The 22,277-nt window shown below is 39.8% G+C and overlaps 2 protein-coding genes across 5 annotated transcripts; one reads left to right on the top strand and one right to left on the bottom strand.

Moving 5' to 3' along the window:
- The first annotated feature begins 758 nt into the window (after nucleotides 1–758).
- On the top strand, nucleotides 759–17,446 carry LOC110378385 (ubiquitin carboxyl-terminal hydrolase 10). 4 transcript variants are annotated; one of them, XM_049850863.2, is made up of 11 exons: nucleotides 760–934; nucleotides 1,046–1,065; nucleotides 1,225–1,323; nucleotides 4,548–4,677; nucleotides 7,481–9,511; nucleotides 9,832–10,027; nucleotides 10,264–10,498; nucleotides 11,109–11,375; nucleotides 11,695–11,902; nucleotides 12,151–12,289; nucleotides 12,533–17,446. In XM_049850863.2, exons 5-11 carry the CDS (start codon nucleotides 7,573–7,575, stop codon nucleotides 12,663–12,665), a joined length of 3,117 nt encoding a protein of 1,038 aa, XP_049706820.2. In that variant the 5' UTR covers nucleotides 760–934; nucleotides 1,046–1,065; nucleotides 1,225–1,323; nucleotides 4,548–4,677; nucleotides 7,481–7,572; the 3' UTR covers nucleotides 12,666–17,446. The 4 variants fall into 4 exon arrangements, with proteins under 4 accessions (XP_049706818.2, XP_049706820.2, XP_049706819.2 ...); XM_049850862.2 differs by lacking the exon at nucleotides 1,225–1,323; XM_049850861.2 differs by lacking the exons at nucleotides 1,046–1,065; nucleotides 1,225–1,323 and having other exon boundaries at nucleotides 759–934.
- On the bottom strand, nucleotides 16,575–22,201 carry LOC110378384 (sodium-dependent proline transporter). The gene is made up of 12 exons (XM_064036999.1): nucleotides 22,097–22,201; nucleotides 21,950–22,009; nucleotides 21,386–21,629; nucleotides 20,903–21,107; nucleotides 20,467–20,605; nucleotides 20,021–20,149; nucleotides 19,498–19,723; nucleotides 18,929–19,041; nucleotides 18,695–18,820; nucleotides 18,137–18,334; nucleotides 17,710–17,844; nucleotides 16,575–17,534 (listed from the first exon to the last, which is right to left on the bottom strand). Exons 1-12 carry the CDS (start codon nucleotides 22,109–22,111, stop codon nucleotides 17,511–17,513), a joined length of 1,614 nt encoding a protein of 537 aa, XP_063893069.1. The 5' UTR covers nucleotides 22,112–22,201; the 3' UTR covers nucleotides 16,575–17,510.
- Nucleotides 22,202–22,277: the final 76 nt, after the last annotated feature.

Genomic DNA, 22,277 nt, shown 5'->3' with positions numbered 1-22,277 from the left:
AAATAAGAAGTCCGCCATCTTGTATATTTAGCCATGTTGGATTTAGGATGACGTCACATAGCTTAACATGCATTGTCATCCAAACTAAACATGTATGCAAAATTTCAGCTCAATCGGTTGAGGGCAAGTGCCTTAAAATTGAGTTGTAAAATTCCACCCGAACACACATAGTTACATACATACATACATACATTGCAAGTTAAAAAAAAAAAAAAAGCTTGTAAAAAAGCTTGTAATAAAAAGGAGTCGCAGTCAGGGATCGATTAATCGATTTATTTGGTGACAGATCTACCATTTTGAGCACCAAGCTGTTATTTAAGTAATAAAACTATTATTATAAGAACGAAGTTTATATTCATGTAATGCACTACAATTTTATTGGTAATCCATCTCATATTTTACACATTATATTAACAATCATTTGGTAATTCATACCTGGGAACACTCTTTGTTTATCTGAGAACGAAAATATTTCGTGGCGATAGATCTATTTATTAGGTGATACAACTTGATGACAAATATAAATTTTGGTGACAAAAAATATAGTTCCCATCAAAAGACTATGAACTAAAACTCCTAAAAATATCACTATAGTCTATGATTCTTATAAGGCGCACATCCACTGACCTCTATGTGGTAAATATAGAGGTCAGTGCGCACATCCGTACAAGTGCAACAACTCTACGGAGAAATCAAGTGATAATTTTTGGTTTTGCTTTATGGTTCAAATACTGAAATCTTATTGGCTATCAAACAGCTAGTTAAAAATGGCGCGCGTTTTGTCACATCCTGTTTTGTGTTGGGAGAGTGCATGGCCTCGACGTTGATCCCGTTCTAAGATATTTTTCTTCATCGCCGCTGCTGTATATAAGATATTGACGGTGTTAAATTTCGTGATGGTGTTCCTTAAAAGGCCATGGATTTGATGAAAACGGTAAGGATGTCATATTTGCAGTACATTTACATAAACATTTGTTTGGCTTTTGTTTCTTGTTTTGGTGATATTGAAACTGGCCATTACATTAGAAAAAATATCTCTTTCCAGACATTGTATGCACGTGGGAGGTAAGTGCCAATAGTTTTTGATAAATAGATAGTGTCCAGTTTCGGGTTTACGCAATAAGAATCACCAATAAGTTGATTTGTCAATACTCTGATGGCACCCGGCAACTGAGCGTTGTTACGCCATCTTATAGTCCTCCAAATGTTCCGCATATTTTGCAGCTTTGCGTAGTGCAAGAGAAAATTATGCGCTGAAAATCATGCTTTAGTCGAAAGGAATTCCAATGGAAGTCAATTCGACAGTAATTGGTTCAGCTATAGGTATGTCATTTTCACTTTTGCATTTCATTTCGTGACTTGAAGAACCACATGTGCTATGGATTTGTTATTGTTTAGTCGGTACGGAAGCTATTGCATATTATCATTTTTGCATGGTAGTAAATCGTCTAGTAATCAATTTACTTGTTATTTTATATGATGAGCTTCTGTACATTCAATAAGTGAAAAGTCCCGAATCATATAACCTATAAATTTGACAAGCCATAGTGAAGTCCAACGTTCAAACTGGTTGTCATTTCTGTACATTCCGCCAGCGAAACTCAAGGTTACCTTTTCTTTAAAAAATGTCGAGTAGCCAATCAAACTGATGCAATGAGTTTCTTTCTTCAGACTGCAATTGTTGACTTTACAGTGTCATCCAGGTAAACTTTAGTATCCAATGATTACTGACTGGTCCTACCTACTGACAGTAATTGTACCTGTGTTAATTAGGGTAAAACTAATTAGAGGCCAATTCCTGCATTTGTCTGAGTACTAAAATCAAACTTTGTATGATGTAAAAATAATGAATATAATGTTAGTTACATGCCAGCAGTTATATAACCTATAAAAACAATGAAATATAAATGTTTACAGTTCATTTAATCATTGCGTTTGATATTAAAGGATTGCAGGTAAAATGCCCATTGCCTATTTCAATCTTGGTTTTAATTTGTAATTATTGCAAACAAGTGTGTTAGCGGTGAATTTAATTATCCATACAGGTTAATGTAAAAAGTTCTCACACATTAATTCAACGTCACGGTTAAAATCCATTACTAATTTCATCAAAGATGCTAGAGGATATTTTATAAAACTTTTAAGTTACTGTTATAGCATTACTTAGTATAGTTTGTACTGTTTGTTTCATTTTTGTAAAATAACATGTACAGTACAGTGCTTGAAATATATTCTTATCAATGAATTGTACATTTAAAGTTGCCGTCTTTAAAAGATCTTGTTGTTGTTTCTTATCTTCCTTTGAGAAGAACAAAATGTATGCAATTTGTAGCACTTGTTTAAACAATTAATCATTATTTCTTGACAAATTAAACATAAATACAACTTAATCACATTTTAATGTAAATTGTATTGGTTGTTAGAGTATTTTCTCAAGTTTGTGGGTTAAGATAAATTATCCTTTGTTTTATAAATTTTTCTCTATATTTCCAAAATGTCACTCACTGGTGAAGTTAAATTGTAGAATCTTGTGACATCTAATAAGTAAAAGAGTTAGTATGTATATCTGTAGACAGTATTATTGTAGCAATCTTTTCATTTATAACAACAAGCTCATTTAGTTTCATACAACATAACAAAACTGATTATCTGAGCTGAAATTGTATTTAATTGTTAGGAACTACTGAATATTCAATTATCATCTTTTCAAGCTAATAAAATTGGGATAAAAATAAGTTCACACTCACACTTTGTACCTATGTATTTTATTACACTTACTTCATTGACTAAATTTTTTCAGAAATACTTATACTGACATTGTACTACACTGTGTCTGTTTGTTTCAAAGATCTTATCCTTAGAAGGTCAAGCATTAAAAAAAAGGATTAAAATGAAACAATAAATAAATAACAAAGCTGACAAGCCTATACTTAAAGATTTGTAATCTTTACATACATAACTGCGAGAACCTTACCAAGTTTAACTTTGTCAAAGTACGTTTCAGCATACTCAGAGATTGATAGATAGGATAAAAATTATATATTTTCTTAATTAAAAATACCTTGAGATGTAAAAGTGAGCTTTCAAGTGTATCATGGTCACAAATTATACTTTACTGTGGAGTTTTGACTAAACAGTAATAATGTAAGATCCTTTTTTTTTATGTAGGTATTGTGTTGGCTTCTGGTTTCCTCAATGTGCTTCTTTTTGGTTCATGTGCATGTTTTATTAAAGGAAATGAAAACGTTGTGATTGGGAACTCATTTGTAGAATGTACAATGTAGAATGTTAATTAGAGAATTGTAATCATGAGTTGGTAATTTAATATTAATAGCAAGTAGTATTGTAGTGCACCTCAATCGTAGCTTCATCATGTTCATACTTTACATTCCCATATTTTTTGAAAATATTATGCAAAAGCCTCCAATGACTTATAAAATATATTGTCATTAATGATTCGGGGCATAAACATTGAAATATGCCCTTCAACACTACATAGTGTAAAATAAGGTTGCTTTCTTTATCCCTATATCCATGTATGCTTAAATCTGTAAAACTACGCAACCGATTTTGATGCGGATCTAGCGAACCGCTCAGGCGTCACAGGGGTGCAATGCTGAAAATTGTTAATCGCTAGTTTTTTTCCAATTTAAGCCACTCTATTTGTAAATGTATTCTGACAGTGAAATCAGAGACTTACAGAGCTGTATGAAAATTAAGCCTGTGTACATAGGTTTCCTTTAAAGTACATTTTCGAAGTTACAATTTTCTTGTTAGTAGAGTACATCAATAACAGATCTACATACTGTTTATGAATAGTAATTAGCAAGACAATATTCATACTACATAATGTACAATGCAAAATTGAAATGATGGCCCTGCTTTCTTTAAGTTTTGTCCATAGTACATATTTCTTTCCCTACACATAACTAAGTTTTTGATAACAACTCAACTGAAAGGGTCTCTATCCATACTTAACAAATCCTTGGGTAGTATATTACATATGCCAGTGCCTTTTTAGAGGTTTGAAACATCCATTTCATATCTTTACAATGTTTAACTAAATATGCATGTTCTATGGGAGTTGCTTCATACATATTTCTACACTTCTTAAATTATATTTATGGTTTTCCAAACCTTTATAAATTGTGTATTGAATGAAGAAAGTGAAAATAGGTAATCAAACTCGTCAACAAGCACAGTTCTTAGTTTGAAGCTGTTTGCGGATGCGGATTACTAATGCATTGTAAAGTAATTTCAGACCTTCGGGATCTAGATGGGTTTGGTCACAATCCACAAAACAACATGTAAAGCGACTATTGTATAGAATAAAAATGGTGACAAGGAGAGGAAATAGAAGTTCATCAGCAAGGCCTACTTAGTATGGAAAGTGACCTACCTTTACTTTGTAATTTGTAGCTTTATTAAGTTACTAAGGTACTCTAGTATTAAATTATTATATAATCTGGTACAAATAAACCGTGGAATTGGATGAGACGTGACGGGCATAGCGTAAGTTCTGTATTAAGATCTGTGGCATGTTTCAGGACTATGAGTTCCTAGACTTATCTGATGTGAAAGAAGCGGAATTGAACAGACTGCAGTGCGCCCTGTACGACCGGATACCTGACATCTCGGCGACTGCTCTCGCCGGTGCCTGGAACGAACCTACTATAGGTAAGTCCAACATCTCATTACTTACAGACAATTTCTTCATCAAAAGTAAAATCCAAAGTAAAAATCAAAGTAATGTCTAAATTAAAAGTAACGGTCAAATTCGCTTTTTCTATTCGTTTTGCTATCACTTTAGCCTTGAAAAAACGAATTTGACCATTACTTTTACTTTAGACATTACTTTGACTTTTATGTTTGATGAAGAAACTGGCCGTTACGTACCAAAGTTAGGGTATTAGTAGGAATGTTGACACAAAATATACATATAATGCAACAAATGTTTTAGATTTCATTTTTTTATGGGCGATTCTCTGTAAGCTCGTTCAGCTCCATACAATTTCTGTCCTGGCAATTTTTTTTTAAATTTGACAAAAAACCTAGTCCTATGCCAAAGAAAATTAACTATTTATTTAGTTAGACAAGGAGGCCCACTGAAATTGTACCTATTTTCCGAGTTATTAGCGATTTTCCAAAAAATCATGACAGGGGACTGTTTGAGGCACCAGGGGACTGTTTTTAATGTGAACAGAAACCCACATTTTATGACTTTTCTATGATCAAAAGCCATATAATCCGGGTTTTTATTACCGCAAGCATGACACGACATAGATCTAGATACGTCGCAACATAGATCTTCCAGCAACTCCTGGTGATTGTTGTAAGTTAATATGTTAGCAGTATGAAGAGCGCTAAGCTTCATGTCTATGTGGCTGTGAACTATACAAAGACGTCTTTCGCCATTTTGAGCGTTTGGTCTGATAACCCATTTCTTTCAACTGCTTACCAATGACGTCGCCGGCGAAAAAGTCGTGGTGGACCTCGTGGGTAAAGAACCAACTTGTCAATTATGAGGGCGCGGCTTCGATTCCAGGTCAGGCAAGTACCAATGTAACTTTTCTATATGTACTTTCACCAGAGACTGTGTTTCGGATGGCACGTTAGACTGTAGGTCTCGGCTGTTATTGAACATCCTTGGCAGTCGTTACGGGTAGTCAGAAGCCAGTAAGTCTAACACCAGTCGAACTAAGGGGTACAGGTTAGGGCACGCCACCATAGTGGGGACCTCTTTGAGGAGTGGCTCGGGAGGACTCACGGCGCCCTCATTTATCGCATGACGCAGGTCCTCACCGGACACGGTTGTTTTGGGAAGTATCGAATCGGTCGTGAGGTGGCGCCCGGGTGTCACCACTGTGCGGACAGTTTCGAGGACACGGTGGACCTGACAGTCCAGGAGTGCCCAGCATGGGAAGGACACCGCCGGATCCTCGTCGAGGGCGTCCGGCCCTGGTTCATGCCATGGTCCGGGGCGAGAGGAATGGGATGCCGTCGCCTCCTTCTGCGAAGTAGTCATGCTCGAGAAGTAGGCGGCGGAACGACAGAGAGTTCGCATCTCTCATCCCGGCTGGACCAGGTAGTCACCACGGGCGCCGGGTTGCGCGAGACGACTCCCGGCCACCCTAGGCATGGGTCTGTGGGCGATGAGTTCAGATGGTTCATCGTTCCTGCGTCTTTTTAGACAACAGACCCGTGTCGGTGGCGTGCGTAGTTCCACGCGCTCCTCAAGTTGATTTCAGCAACCCTAGCGAGGCCCAGCAGGGCATAGGGCCGCTGGGGCTGCGGGACTGTACGAAAGAGTTACCACGGCTCTGGTACATTAAAGGCCTACGACGGATCACGACGGATTTTTAGTCAGTAAAAGTCTGACACTCCCTCACCGCTACTGACCCGCAGCGGGAGGGGTCATAAAGGAACAAAATAATGCGATGCAATGATAGTTTGATTCTTAAATTAATAAAAGAGACTAGCGAATAAATTTAAACAAACAATTCATGAAAAGTATTAAACCAATACGCAGAATACACAGTCCCCTGTTTTGTTAAACAGTCCCCTGTTGCGTTTTTTGGCAAAGGACTGTTGCCAGAGGACTGTGTATTTCAGTTAGATTTCACAATATTTATGAAACCGATGTCTTATAGTTTTTTAAGAACCTACCGATCAATTAAGGCACAAATAATGTAACAATTAACTATAAATAGAGATAATTTAAGTAATTAAATTACATACAATTGTTTACCAGAGGCCTGTGTGTGGTAGCGGCCCAAACGCTTATTCACCTCACAAATGACGCTCTAACACTAAACAGAATGGCGTATCGTTACCGCATTTGATAAGTTTGCCAACTTCACAACAATTGCATTTCGTTGCACTAATAAAACGATTGTAAAATATTATAGTTTTTTTTAAATATTGATTTAAATTTTTGGCAGGGGACTGTATTAAAATTCTCAGGACAAAGTTTACAGGAGTTTATTAAAATGAATAAAGTTGTAATGAGTGCTTGTTTTACGAAAATAATATAATTTCATTATTTTTGTTTGTGATATTTACTGCCAAGTGAATGTAGTTTCATCAAGTTTTTCGGAAATCGCATTTCTAGGTGTGAATGCAGTGAAAGGGACAGCCAAGGGACTGTATTTTTCGAGCTTCTAAAACGTATAGAAAAAAAATTAAAGTAATTATGGTTATAAAAACAAAGGGCCCGTGAAGCTTCAGGGTTAAAGTTTCATAAAATGTGATTTTTTAAATAAGAATTAAACTATTTATTGAAAAAATCGGTCCGGACAGCCGATTACGAGCTTACAGAGAATCGCCCTTATACACATACCAAGATTTCATGGTTTTCTAAAATTGGTTTAAGTACTTTGCACAAGTCCATTTATTTTTGTTGTTATTTTGTGGACAAAAAGAAAAGGTCTTTCGGAAGGAAGGTAATTTGTTTGTATTTGAATGTAAGTGTATTGTGTAGTGGCATCAGATCCGTCATCTTGTTCATCGAGCACGGCGGGCGCCGCGACCGTGTCGAGCAGCGTGGACAGCCTGTCGGGCGGCGAGTGCGAGATGGCGCCCCACTCGCCGGCGCGGCCCGCCCCGCCGCACCACGCGCCGCCCTACGCGCCGCCGCCCGCCTACCCGCCGCACGCGCAGTGGCCCGTGGCGCCGCCCAACGTGTACGTCAGCCAGGTCACCGCCAACGTCAACGTGCACGGCTACATGGGGCAGTACTACCAGCCGCAGCAGTACGCGCCGCCCGCGCCCGAGCGGGCCGCGCGAGCCCCGCGCCGCGACCGCCGCGCCAAGCGGGCCCCCTCCCCGCCGCCGCAGCCGCCGCCCTACTACCTGCAGTACCCGCAGTACTACCCCGCCGCGCAGGCGCAGGGCGCGCCGCTCTACCACCTGCCCGTCTACCAGCCGCTGGTGTACGGGCCCTACGCCTACCCGCCCTACTACCCCGAGTACCCCATGCCCGTCGAAGGCGACGCCGATAAGGGACCCGAAGACTACCCGCAAGAGGTCGTCATGGAGCAGGAAGCTGTGGACGCATACTACGCGAGTGCGCACTACGCCGCGCCTCCCTATGGCCCGCCCGTGGAGGGCGGAGTGGAATACATGCCGCCCATGTACATGCCACCGCCCCCGCACCCGCCTCCTCTGCCCATGCAGCAGCAGCCCCCGCCGCAGACCACCCCGCATCAGTTCAACGTGCATGCTAAGAACTTCGTACAGGGTCAAAGCCAAAACAAAACGTATACACCACAACAAGATAAGAGTCAAGAACAAAAGCCCATGCCTGCACCTCCGACAGCATCAGCGTCCGCCGGTTCTGTCGAGTCGCTGCCTATAAAGGACCTCAAAATCGGGAAGGGTCCTGGCAGCCCTAAACAGACCGATCGCGCAGCTGATCCTACACAAGCTAAGCTATCTCCAGTAGAGAAAGTGGCGACTACTCCCAAAACTGAGGTTACAAAGACGTCGTGGAATGCTACTGACGCGAAACCTGAACAGCCGATTGCAGCGCAATCTCCGGCCAATAAGTCGTTCCCACCATCTGTGCCACCTACTAATCAAATGCCTGCAAACAAGATACAACCAGCAGCTCCGAAACCCACAAAGGGTCCAGCGGCACCATTCTCCGGTGGTAAACAGACAGCGAAACCCATCGTGCCACAAACCGTGGTGCCAGTACAGCAATCTGCGTCTACGCCTAAGGCGCCTTTCGGGAGCAGACAAAAACGTGACGGACCCACTAACCGCTCCCCTTCTAACGATAATAATGACAATTCTGATAGAAACGCATCCAGCGATCACGCTAAGCGCGAACCTCCATTGCCGCCTAGCAAAGCACCGATGCCAATTTCCATAACTCTGCACTCGGCCGGGCCGCCGCTGATCGTGACAAACAAAGCGCCATTCGGTCATTCACGGAAAGGTGCGGCAGCACCCGAGCCGCCCCCGGCGCCGCAGCCCCCGCCACCCGCGCCCACTGCGTCCGACTTCCCGCCGCCCCCCACCCCGCGCAATCGTGGCGAGCCCGCGCCCGCCCCCGTGCTGCCGCCGCAGCCGCAGCCCGCGCCCGGCAAGTCCTGGGCAAGCCTATTTTCTAACAAGCCCAGCGGAGCGCCTGCTCCCGTGCCTCTGCCCACTCCCGCGCCCGCCGCCCCCGCGCCTGAAGAGCCACCCAGCCCGACAACGGTGGCGCCTCCCGTCCCTCCCAATGTGCAGAAGCCAGTCGCGAAGGTGCCACCCTTCGACGCGTCCCCATTGCAGGCGAGCACAGCCGACAAGAGTTCGCCTACACCACGCACTACCACGGCCACTGCCGTGTCGTACTCAGAGAAGACATCGGTGAACGCGACGGCTGGCGGCGCTCGCGTGGCTCCAGCCGAAGTTCGTGAAGTGCGAGAGGTGCGTGAGGTCCCAGTCAGCAAGGAGTCCAGCCCCGCTGTGCCGCTGCAGCCCTCGCCCTTCAGTGATGACCCTAACTCGTACAGGATGGGAGGTCAGTACATTTTAACTCTCTATTTATTTAAAACATAGCGTTCTAATTATACATATCTTTATTTTGTCAATACCTGTTTTAAAAAAATAAATATATCCTAGTCTATTTAAATTTAATATGACTTGGGCTACTTTCACTTGGGTCAAATTACGTGGGTATCAAAGGTGTTCGTATCAAGATTGATTATGACATTATTCATGTCAATTTTGAGTTAATATCCAATACACGAGTAAAGAACATGCATAAAACTTTCTAGGTCTCTTGTCAGTCTTATCATTTCTCACAAATTGTTAATATTTGTATTGACGATTGTTATGTAGAATTCCTGTCGAAGTACCAGCTAGACAACCGGCCGGTGTCGCTGCTGCCTCGCGGCCTGACCAACCGCTCGAACTATTGCTACGTGAACGCGATACTTCAGGCTCTGATCGCGTGCCCTCCCTTCTACAACATGCTGAAGGCTCTCCCGTATCAGACTCGACGCGGAAAGTCCAGCACACCTGTTATTGATTCCTTGTAAGTATTGAAACGGCAATGTCGTATTAACTCAAATATGTATGTACTGCCACTTTTTCGTGTGGTTGTGCTTTTATACTCTTTTTGGCGTTCAAAAAGTGCTGTTTTTCAGCCAAGTTGTTGATGATGTTTTGATTGATCATTCATTTACTTGTTGAATGCAATTTTTACGTACTTCGACCGATGACAACAGTTCGTTAGGTTCTATGTGCATTACATAAATGTGTGATATGCAGGGTGGAGCTATGCTACGAGTTCAGTCCCCTGGCACCGGCGACGCGTGCTGGGCGCGGTGCGGCCACAGCGGGCGGAGCACCCGCAGTCCCCGCGGGGCCGCCGCTGGAGGGTGGCGCAGGGCTTCGCGTGCTGCGGGCGCTGCGCCCCTTCCCTGGCTCGCAGGAGGGACGACAGGAGGACGCGGAGGAGTTCCTCGGCTGTCTGCTCAACTCGCTCAATGATGAGATGCTCGAGGTTAGTTTTGCTTACTTTTGTCATTGTTGCTGTCACTATACTCTATCCACGGAAGCAAGAGCTAAAAGGTAAACAAAGAATGACACTTTTTCAAGATGGCGGTATAACTCGACCGATGACAAAATCACAGATACTGCGAACATTTTACACAAAAATGTGACGTTTTGTCATCGGTCGGGTTATACCGCCATCTTGAAAGTGTCATTCTTTGTTTACCTTTTAGCTCTTGCTTCCGTGGATAGAGTATAGTTCAATCGCTGTTACTTTCTGAATTTGCTTCCATAAATAAATACGTAAAGGTATTTGTGTAAGGTGTGCTGTCTGATAAAAAAAATCTTGCTAGAGAAAGTTGTCAATGTTTTTCTCCAGTTCTGAGACATTTGCACCTAAAATTTTAAATGGATTCAACCATATCTAATTAGTTTTGAATTTAGAGTAGGTAATTAAAGATCGAAAGTTCTATGTATGTAACACATATTATTAATTAACTACCGTCGATTTATAGCTAGATAAAATTGAGAAATGGATAACTGTATGAGTAACTGACAGCCAATTACAAATTATCATTTCTCGAAACAACTCATTCAAATTATTTCTCCCACAATTACAGCTAATAAAGCTCGTCGAGCCTGAGGAGGCTCGTGCTGCCACCACGCCCGCCCCGCCACCAGAGACCCCAACCGAGGCGGAGGCGGACGACGAGTGGAAGGTGATGGGCCCGCGCAACCGCGGCGCGGTGGAGCGGCGCTGGGCGGCGCGGCGCACGCCGGTGGCGGACATCTTCCGCGGCCGCACGCGGCTCCGTCTGCACCGCGCCGCGCATCACGACGTCACCGACGCCGTGCAGCCCTTCTTCACGCTGCAGCTTGATATCGAGGTCCGTTGAATTTAAAATGTAATATATGGAATTGTGTTACAGTGAGTAGTAAGGCTTAAGCTTTAGTAAACATTCAAATTAGAATGGATTCTAAACCAAACGTCATAACAAAAGAATGTCATTATTTCTGGCGAGGACCCATTCTCTCAAAATTGTCAGTTACTCGATATTTACAATGATGGTACCTTATTTTTCGTCTCCGAAAGTGGTACAAAATCACTTCAATGTTGGACACCCTTGACTGAGTAAACCACTACCTGAAACCAAAAACTAAATTCACACTACAATCATCACTAAAGCTATAAAATTAACACTTCAGCGAGCGAACAGCGTCAAAGATGCCTTGGAGCTGTTAGCTGGTAAAGATACCCTCGAAGGCGTGAGCGACGCCTGGCAGCAACTGTCGCTAGAACAACTGCCAGTTGTGCTCTTGTTGCACCTCAAGTGCTTCCAACTCGACGCCGATGGACACACCGCCAAGATCGTCAAGAATATTGACTTCCCTATTGACTTGAAGATTGATCCAAGTATGTATTATGCTCTTTTGTTACCAGGCTTTCTAGCTTGTTTCCAACTATGCTGGGTTCGTTTTAATTATATGCAGATTATATTTGTGAATACTTACAATTTACAATGATGTACTTATTTTTCGTCTCTGAACACGACATTAAAAATGTCTATAATATGTGGTCAACTATAACTGAGTAAACACCCAAACAATGGATTTGTGCTTCCTAATGTTAGATCCAACTAACAATATGTTAATATTTTTCAGAAATAATGTCGTCTAAACTGAAATACACGTCGAAACAACGCGTGTACAAACTGTTTGCTGTCGTGTATCATGAAGGTGTTGAGGCTGTGAAGGGACACTACCTCACTGACACATTCCACGGACAAGTGGGGTGGATTAGGTAAGCCTCTCATAAAATTATCACTATAATCCATCACCTTTCCATCCATCTTGAGACATTGTCTCAAGTTCATAATGATTTGTTTTGGGTCTTGATTTTACAGTGATGTCATTTATTTTTCGTCTCCAATCATGATAAAATCATGGAAAATGTGGACAACTTTTACTGAGTGAATTTTCAACAGTCTACATGTAGTGAATATATGGATGTAGTAGCAATATTAACGATTCTGTCCGTGTGCAGGTACGACGACTCGACGGTGACGCAGGTGAGCGAGGCGGGCGTGCTGAAGGCGAAGGCGCCGCGCATGCCGTACCTGCTGATGTACCGCCGCCACGACACGCTGCCGCCGCACCGCGCGCCCAAGGCCGACTGAGCGGCGCCACACCTCCGCGCTCAGCTGCGCCCAGCAGCGACCAGATCTGACTCCTAACTACTTTGTCGTTTAAAAGTACAAAATTGAAGTTTCCATCGACTCGAGCCCGGTGGACCTGTAATATAGTCACTTCCCGCGATTGAACGATTGTACATTTTAAATAATTTAAATTAACGTGCATGGTTGGTGATGTAAATAATGAATATTTAGTACGTCCAGGGGGAGGAGGCCGGCGGTCGCGGCCGTGTCTTCAGAAGCACGGTTGCGTACGAGTTAAGTACTATCGCGGTGTGAAGTGTGGCCTCCTCTTTTCTTAGTGTCTACTTGTAATTTTTCTCCTCGACAATATGGAATTGTGGTGTTAATAAATTATAAAAAATGTAAAAAAACATTGTAGGATAATGATTGAATTCATGATACATATTATTTCTATTCAGTAATAATGGATGTAATCAACTGTATGATAGTACTAAGCTATTATAAGATGTGATATAAGTCGGTTTACCAGTGTGTACCTAATAAAAATACATAACATGTATTTGTAGATACAGATGCTGGTATTTAGCGACTGGCAAAGTACTCAAAGGAAAAAATATGTAACGTGAATTATATTAGGTAGTTGTAGTGTTAAGGGATACAGTAAGGAGTGGAGTATTAACGCAGGCAATGTTAATGGTATCGGTGCTTAGACGGACTGACTACGGCAGTGAGTGAATATGTGCCCTATGATTCTTGTGATAACGGAGTGCTTGAGGACGATTACAGCAGATTGTTTAGTTGTAAACACTATGTATAGATATTGTTATAACAATATAAGTGTTAAATATAAATAGATTATATTATTATCTCGCCGTTGGTATGTTGTGGGGAATGTCTGTTTTTAATATTATTCGAATTCATTGAGGTCTATTTTTATTCTGTTTGAAAAATTTCGAAATAAGGATGGCATTCCTGATGAGACAAATGCATGGCTTGACACTTGTCCTACAGTCTTCCAGAGTGCCACCCTAGTTTGCGATCAAACTAGCTGACTGTTGGATATGTTACAATTAACATATTAGTTATCAATGTTAACATTCAAAATGTAACTGAAATGTGACTGGAGGCGTGTGTGATAGCACAAGTGCTATGATTATGTTAGTGTCCACTAGTATTTAATATCTGAATTGATTTTTGTATGTTAATAAAGTGAATTGCTTTAGAGTTGACTAGCTAGTTTGATATTACAATTTTATTAATAGCTATGCTATCCATTTATTATCGTAAATTGATAATGAACCATTTTGATCTCACTCATATTGTTGTTGTTTGGGAATTATAACGAGTTCGGATGTAAATTTCCTTAAAGTGATGAAGGCAATACATCATGCCTTATTAGGTATTTGAATGCTAATGTTACGAAATTGACCAAAAAGTATGGATATTATTTGAAATTGCTGCTATTCTAGCTTTTCTACTTAGTGGTATGAAAATCATAATAATAAAAAGCCAACACTATTTAGGCGTTAAAATGATATCTTGAATGCACTTCAGTTGTGTCCAAATTATAATGAAGGAGTATTTAATCTTATAATTAGTCAATTTAACTATTACTATAATGAAAACGAAATAGGTTTAGTTTTGTATGATAGTTTCTAAAACAGAGTTATAACTAACTTGCTAAGCTTTTTATATGTATAACTTGGTTGTTGTTAATTCGTTTATTTTGGATTTTGGGTAGGTATTAGTGTAGTTAGCGTTTTACTGAAGATAATGTTAGTTCACGTGAATACAGCTAACGATGATACTTCTAGCGGAAAGCAAAAAGCGGGACGGTCGTGAGAATGTTATCGAAACAGCTCGGTCACGCTTATGATCAACCGGCTCATGTAAATACAAACCCATACACCTAAGTTTTGTCTGCTAAGGTTCCTATATGTTTAATACATTGTTCCTACATTTTTATGTTTCAAAGTTATTTTATAAAGTTGCAGAAAGACCTATCAAAAACAGCTGGGATAAGAGGTTTGCAAATAAAACTAATTATTTCCATGAAAAAGTAAGTTGACTAGGTCATCCCCATTTGTTGTAATGATTATGAAGCATAATCTAAAATTATTTACAAGCCGACTATTTAATTATAGATAAAATGCGCAAATGTCGATTCCATTCGCACGACTGTCCTTTGGTAATTTAGTACACGGCACGAATTATGAAATGATATTGATGCAGCTGCTTGCAATGTACATAACGACTAAAGTTCCATAAGATTAACACGAATTTATTCATCTATTTCTACTTACTAGAGTAATCAGTAGGTCATCTATGGGCCGGAGCTCTGGCCTCACAAACCCACAGCATTTTTACTTGCACAAGTTATTGTTATTGTCTATTAGTTTTAAAATTCTGTTCCTCTCGTTTTAGCGATATATTTATTTATCGAGTGTGACGTATTACTGAAGTTAGTGCTTGTCTGTGTTTGTATGCAACCGTTTAGTTTTGTTCAGTTAGAGTGGAATATTAATAATGTTAAAACAACAGTACATTTACACTTGAAAGTTTACGTTGGAGGAATCATTGTAGAGTTTTTGTTAGATTATATTAATTTAGCCGTTAGCTTGTGTCACCTGTAACATAAAGGCTTGTATTTAGATATGATAAGCCTTAATGGTACGTACTAGCGATGTCCTCCAGTGTATGTGGCGGAATCTTTATGCGTAAGACTGAGCGCAGGGTCCCCGAATGTCTGTTATTTATGTTTCTATTAGGACGTGAACACGAGCACACATAGCTAGTAAGATTTTATAGTAACAAACGCTGCCTTTTAGTTAAGTGTCTGTGTTGCATATTTATTGAATTAAAGTAACTAACTTAATCTAATTGGAGTATTAACCTGTGTATATTCGCATCTCGGGTAAGCACGTGATTCAGATTGATTTCATAAACAATGAAGGCATGTTCGTACGCTAAATATATCATTATATCGCACGATGATGACGTAGCGTATGTAACTGTAGCTAATCGTCCGGTTCGGGCGCGTAGTGGCTGTGACTTAGTTGTTGGGTAGTGTGCCAAACACAAGTAGCCACCTACATTCTGTATGTAAATCTCCATAGCAACCACGCTGCAAACTGTAAACGTCGTTACTGCGGTACTTATCAGTAAAGAACGTGTAAAATTGTTGCATTATATGCATGATTTAATTTGAAGAGTTATCAATTAGTGATTATTGCCGTTAATAGGATATAAATTAACTGATCAAAATAGTTGAGTGAAATCGAAATAATTTTTAACTAGTTTTATTTACAGCAGAGAGCAGCTTTCTTAGTGTCGTTCTTTGTTCTCGAAATGCAACAAATGAAAATGTAAACAATTGGAATAGGCGTGTGGTATTGATATATTTCAATCTGTGTAATATAAATTAGTAAACTGGTTATATTGACTACGACGTAACGATGTTAGTACACTTCCATCTTTTATAATGTTTAACAGTAATCGTAAATCTTTTCTCATAACATGTAAGACTTCGTGTATAGTTTCCTCAGTCATGAAATGCTTCTATGAATACAAATACCAGAGCTTATCCCTCAGTGTTTAATAATAGTTTAGTGTCTATTATATTAAAGTATAAATGTTGTATATCATGGATCCGCTCTCTGTTTATGTCGCACAAATCAATGTTCGAACTTAACAGTCGACCACAACGGTCTACAAGTATTTCGCGTTTTCAGTTATACAGTTTCCAAATAATACAAACAAATTACTCGAACGGAATATTACTATGAAGTTTAATTATAAAACAACTTCAACTTAGTAACATTGAAAACGCGAATGCTGACTTTCATAATACCTGTTACAAGGCCTAGATTTTGCGAAGATGTGTAATCCAGTCACTTTAAATTAAAATCTCGTTTAACAATCAAATTGATATTGTAAAATATTATAGATTTACGGCAGGCTGTTTTAATAATTTAAAGATAAGGGATGCATGCATATTCATAATTGATATTTCACAATCTCATAGGTACACTGTATTCATCATACGTTTTTTCGAAGGCCAAGTGAGCCTGCCCCATAGTTAGTAAAGCAATGAGTGATTTATCGTGATTCTAAATTGTATTATAAGCCAAATATTTTTCTTGTTTTATGCCTGAGCATGTATTGTATTGTGAACAAGTGTTATTTTGTTTCAAACTACGCATCTAGTCCCCATAAGATTTTATCTTTTGGTGCAATGTCATATTATATTTATCGAATAATGTAATATCGTTACCGTTGCTATAAATTATTTACTGCTGTAAATTCTTATTTTGAACACAAAGCAATATAAAAACGAATATGAAAGAAATGGAATACTTTACAATGAACACTTTGGCGGTCTATCTACTTAGATTATAAACTTTTAAAAAGATGTATGTAGTAATAATGCTTATCATTATTATTTTTATATGAGAAGTTCATTATTTAAGTTATGGTTAATTTTAGAGATAAGATCCAAGGCTGTATTAATAGAAGGAGTGTTTTTTCCCCAATCAAGCGAAGCTGATTAACGTTTTTATTTAACCAACTACAGAATTATATATTGTGTAAAAAATACTCCTGCTGGTCACAATAGATAATGTTCACTTTAAAAAAGACAAAAAAAAATGCCAATGTTTAAACCTCGTGCATTATTTATTATGATCAGCTTTCTAAGTTGTTATGTGGATATGTGTGTATGACTAATTATAAAATAATCCTTTATTTTGGTAACAAATTGGTGTTATGAAAAATTTTGTGAATAAAATAAGATGTCATTCTGATTTCAATGTTTCATTTTATCATTCAAATTACAAATGAGAAATACAAACGTTGATTTTTAATAAATTATTTTTCGTCTCGAACGATATTCTGAAAGATAAAAAAGAAAGTTATGTTAAACTCAAAACGTGACGTTAATTTTGTCACAAAGGGGGTATATAATATTAATTTTTAATATTGGTAATTTAAAAAAATCCAAACACCTACTCGACAACCTGCCCCTTTTTGGGATGTCGGTTAGTCAAAATAACTTGACAATACTGACCCGGACCCTACACTTGAAGACGCCGTAGAAGAGCATGACGGCTGCGATGGGCATGACAACGCACGCGCCCACCAGCATCCAGCCCACCGTCGTCTCACTCGTGTGCCATGAGCCCGCGCCGCCCGCGAATGTACTCTGACAAACAAGAACACTTATAGAACATGACAATAACCATGGCTATAAAATAATGCAAATGGTAAATGCTAACATCTGATTGAAATTAGAACTTTTCAAAAACTAGCAATTTTTTAGTTTGTGTTTTTAGTTGTTGAGACCATAAAGAAAGCCTAATCACTTTAGGGGCCATAAAGAAAATCATAAAAATTAATACCTATCTAATAATAAAATCTGAAACTCATAGTAACAACAACATTTCTATTTTAGATTCAAAGCTATAATTAGTTAGGATCTTTATATGTCAACATACCATCATGATAGCCGGTGAGAGCGCCCAACAAATCCTCATGAACACACTAGGGTACTCTCCGACCGCGAAGTACACATCCGCACAGAACGTCGTCTGTCCGTAGATGTACGTGATGACAGTGGCCATTAATGCAGCCACAGGGACCCGCGGCTTGCTCGCCGGCCAGGTCATTAGGAAGTTCATTACGTATAAACCACCCTGCGTGAAAGAAAGGTAGCAAATGCCTATTTAAATCATTAAACCTCCCTATTTGCTTAACCTATTGAGTTGTTATCACATCATAATAATTCATGCAAATGAGAATGTTTCTGACTTTTCTGAGCGTGTATGTTTGTTTGTTATTTATTCACGCGCAAACGGCTGAAAACATTTTAATGAAACACGGAGGTAAGTAGGTAACATTACTTGTTACTTTTTACCCGGGTGCGGGTATCATGCATGTACCATAACACCTTGTAACACTCATGATTGCAATAAATATTTGAAGTTTGAAGTTACCTCAGGAAGCGGGTGAAATCCCTGGCGCAAGCTAGTAGATAGTAATGGCGTATATCTAACCTGTGTGCAAACCAAGATGACTCCTATCAGACAGAAGAGCATACATATGACGACAAGGAAGGCCCATCTGATCTTCCTGATCGTTCTTCCGGTGAACGTCGACATTACTGTTTGTACTAACAGCGCCTACGAACAATAAAAAACTTGAGGAAATCTAAAATCTTAACCTGATATCAAATGTGTCCATGATAGGTTGGAAATGAAATTCATGCCGTCACTGAAAAATAAACTTACCGCTGTGGTTACTGACAATATGAAGAGTGTGAAGAATATAAGCGCAGACCAGAACTGACTGCCCGGTATCCGCGCTACATAGTCTGACCACAGGATTATAGATCCTGCGGATCCTGCAAATAAATCGTTAAAATAAGATATAAAAAACCCATAGGTACCAAACTAAAAGCTACCCAGTGCCTTTTTGCAAATTAGCCTAATTCTTCATTTATCTTTACACTAGCTGGTGCCCGCGACTTCGTCTGCGCAGGTTTAGTATTTCGAACAATATGTTTACAAATTGTAGCCTATGTGTTATTCTGATGTATAAGCTATATTATTGTAAAGTTTCATTAAAACCCATTCAGTAGTTTTTGCGTGAAAGAGTAACAAACATCCATACATCCATACATACAAACTTTCGCATTTATAATATTAGTAGGACTAGTAGGATAAGCTAAATCTAAATTTAAGAAGTGATCATATTGTTATATATTCCGCAAGCAAGTACATGAAACCTAAACACCTATATAAATCGAAGGACGATTAACATCACAGTAAAAATTTTATCTATATTAAGTTTGTCTTACCAGGCCAAATATTAGTAACATTATCGTAGTCCTTATAGAGAGCTCCGTGCGTGGCTCCTAAGACCAACGCGGCACTCATACAAGTGGTCTTAGACACGGCGAGAGCGAGCATCGCCGTAGTACTGAGCTTGTGTTGTGCTTTAGGACAGTACGAGCCAAGCATGACAAGAGATCCCTGGCACACTGTCATCTCGATCAACGAGTACTCCATGGCTTCGCGCCACATCTGTAGAGTTAAAAGAGTAGTTCTGGACATGTACCAACTACTGTACTACTAGATATACCTACTAAAATTTAATGCCTATATTATGTCAGTCACCGTTTATCTTAACGGAGAATAATCAAGAAGACACATACCTACCTACTCACTATTTCTTAATCCAATAGAATATCCGTACGCCGGAAAAGATCAATCACAGGATTAACAGTTCTTATATCTATCTATGTTGCTTGGGCACAAACCACCGCACTCAAGAAAACGAAATCTGTCCCTGAATTAGTGGGAAATATAAAAGGTTTGCACCTGTAAGCCTTCAAAGATGACGCTCCAGTTGCAGTCGCTGAACATGCGTCCGGCTCCCTTCAGCTGCATCGCGCCCACCGCCACGCATACGAGCACAAAGTATGTCAACACGTCTTTGAACAGCACCAACTGGGAATACACAAATAACAGACCATAATTAGTACCTACCTAATATGTTTGCTTGTTGCATGTTCCATCTATCTTATCTTATCCAAACGTCATAGGTAGGTCTACTTAAAGCCTTCGTCTCTGGCTGTTTCTTTGGTAATTTAATGCCATATGATTTAAAGGTCTCAGGTGTTTAGATTTAAGTACCTACTAGCATCTAAAATTATATCTAGCACAGTTAGGGTTACAGGAACAATATGCTAGTAATAAACGTACTTACCTACCTCCAAACTTCACAATGGTCAATTTTTAAACCAAGAGATTAAGAATGTGCTTACCTTCGAGTAGCTGTATATCCGTTTGATGACGATAAAGTAGATGAGGACCCAGCATATGACGTAGTATGTCGTCAACTCCCATACCACGTTACCTAGACCGCCCTCCAGCCCATCTCGCTTTAGATCCAACACGAAATTACTGGAAATACGAAAAATAAGTTACATCATTTATTTATTATAGACATTACAATCGTCGGCATATCGTTTCGACTTTGTGGATTAAGTAGGTGTTACTTACTCTCCTATTTTGAAATACTAAAGCAAATTATTACTAAGCAAATAGGTAGGTAGGTACAGATAAGAAAGAACGCTTATGGTCCTGTGGAAATGAACCAAAAACCTTGATTTGCATCCCTATGATAATGGTACACTTTCTGGCTACCGACGTCTGCCAAAGATGATTTAATGATAAATGGCAGGAACAAAGAGAACTTACAAAAAGAATGACTGCGCGGGCGTCTCGCTGCCCGCCGGCAGTGGTCGATGCCGCGCCGCGCAGGGCGGGCGTGCAGCCGCCGCGCAGTGCAGCCACGGCAGGAACGTATGTATCGAATGCACCATCAGCGCTAAACACCATGCCCCCACCGCGCCAGCTGCCAGCGCCGTGAACATGCACGTCGACAGCATTGCGAAACCTATGCCTGATACATGCAAAGCTAAATTTACCTACCTGCCACCAGGATATATAAGACTATAGCGCAAATTAAAGAGTAGGTATGTATAGCCAAAGCCATCCTGCGATGAACGGTACTCAAATTCGCGTTACTAAAATAGAGCCTACCTACATTATAGTAGGAATTCATGTTTGAAACTGATGGTCCACCATATAAGTCATCCAAATATTATCTGTTTGAAATTGAATTGCATCATAAACAAGAAGAACCTGTTTAGTTAATAGTAAGACTTTTAACATATGTACCTCTAGCCATAGGCGCCAAATCCCAGCAGTTGAGCACACTTTTCTTGGTGGCCACGCCAAGCGCAAGCTCCAGGTAAAACAGCGGGTATGCAATAATTATACTGAACACATTGTATAGAAACAAGAAGGGTAATAACTTCTTTAAGTCGAATAAGTACGGGTGCCACCATAGTTGGAATATACCGATGCCGGATGACACCACAAGCTGACGGTAACTTATGTTGTTTGTCCATCGGTCGAATATCTAAGGAGAAGAAATATTTTTAGTAAGGAAGAAACGCTTTTTTAGTGATAACCGAACCTTTTTCAGTTGTCAAATCACCGATTTGACCAATAGGCATGGTTATGGTTTGGTATGCAACCTTTTCTTTTGGTATTGTCTTGGTGAAATTTTTAATATAGGACTATTTGTCAAGACGATGTAAATAGGGTTGACCTGTCAGTCAGACGGCGCGGGCGGTAGTTTCAAATAATATTTTTTTTGGCCTAGCTAAGTAGGTATGAGAAAATAGCAGAATAACACAAAGAATTTACTAAGTAAGAAAGTTAAAAAAAACACATTACCGGTGGGCTATCAACAGATTCAGACTCGATAGAATCAGTCACAGTTTTGGAACGAGTACTCTGCAAAAATGGATTTAAGTCAACAATTATTAAATATTCGCTTATTTTTAATAACTCACATTTATTTATTAGTGCAACAATACTCACCAAACTCTCACTCATTTTCAGAAATAAATCACATGTAAATATTTTTCGAAAACCTTTCTGATAAACATGTGTCAAAATTTAGCATCATTGACACTGTCAGCGGGAGACTTTTAGAAGCAAAGAGTATACATACTTAAACCTCAAAAGAGAATATTTAACAAATTATTTTAGCCTTCTGCCT

This window comes from Helicoverpa armigera, chromosome 11 (genome assembly GCF_030705265.1).
Source record: "Helicoverpa armigera isolate CAAS_96S chromosome 11, ASM3070526v1, whole genome shotgun sequence".
NCBI lineage: Eukaryota > Metazoa > Arthropoda > Insecta > Lepidoptera > Noctuidae > Helicoverpa > Helicoverpa armigera.
This window is presented reverse-complemented; position numbering and strand designations above follow the sequence as displayed.

What these genes read in the sequence shown, in the direction of transcription:
- LOC110378385 (XM_049850861.2), top strand. An exon ending in TCAATGATGAGATGCTCGAG is followed by an intron (nt 10,499 to 11,108) that starts GTTAGTTTTGCT and finishes CCACAATTACAG; the next exon opens with CTAATAAAGCTCGTCGAGCC. An exon ending in GGACAAGTGGGGTGGATTAG is followed by an intron (nt 12,290 to 12,532) that starts GTAAGCCTCTCA and finishes GTCCGTGTGCAG; the next exon opens with GTACGACGACTCGACGGTGA.
- LOC110378384 (XM_064036999.1), bottom strand. An exon ending in CCCGCGCAGTCATTCTTTTT is followed by an intron (nt 20,606 to 20,902) that starts GTAAGTTCTCTT and finishes TCGTATTTCCAG; the next exon opens with TAATTTCGTGTTGGATCTAA. An exon ending in TATTGTCAGTAACCACAGCG is followed by an intron (nt 18,821 to 18,928) that starts GTAAGTTTATTT and finishes TATTGTTCGTAG; the next exon opens with GCGCTGTTAGTACAAACAGT.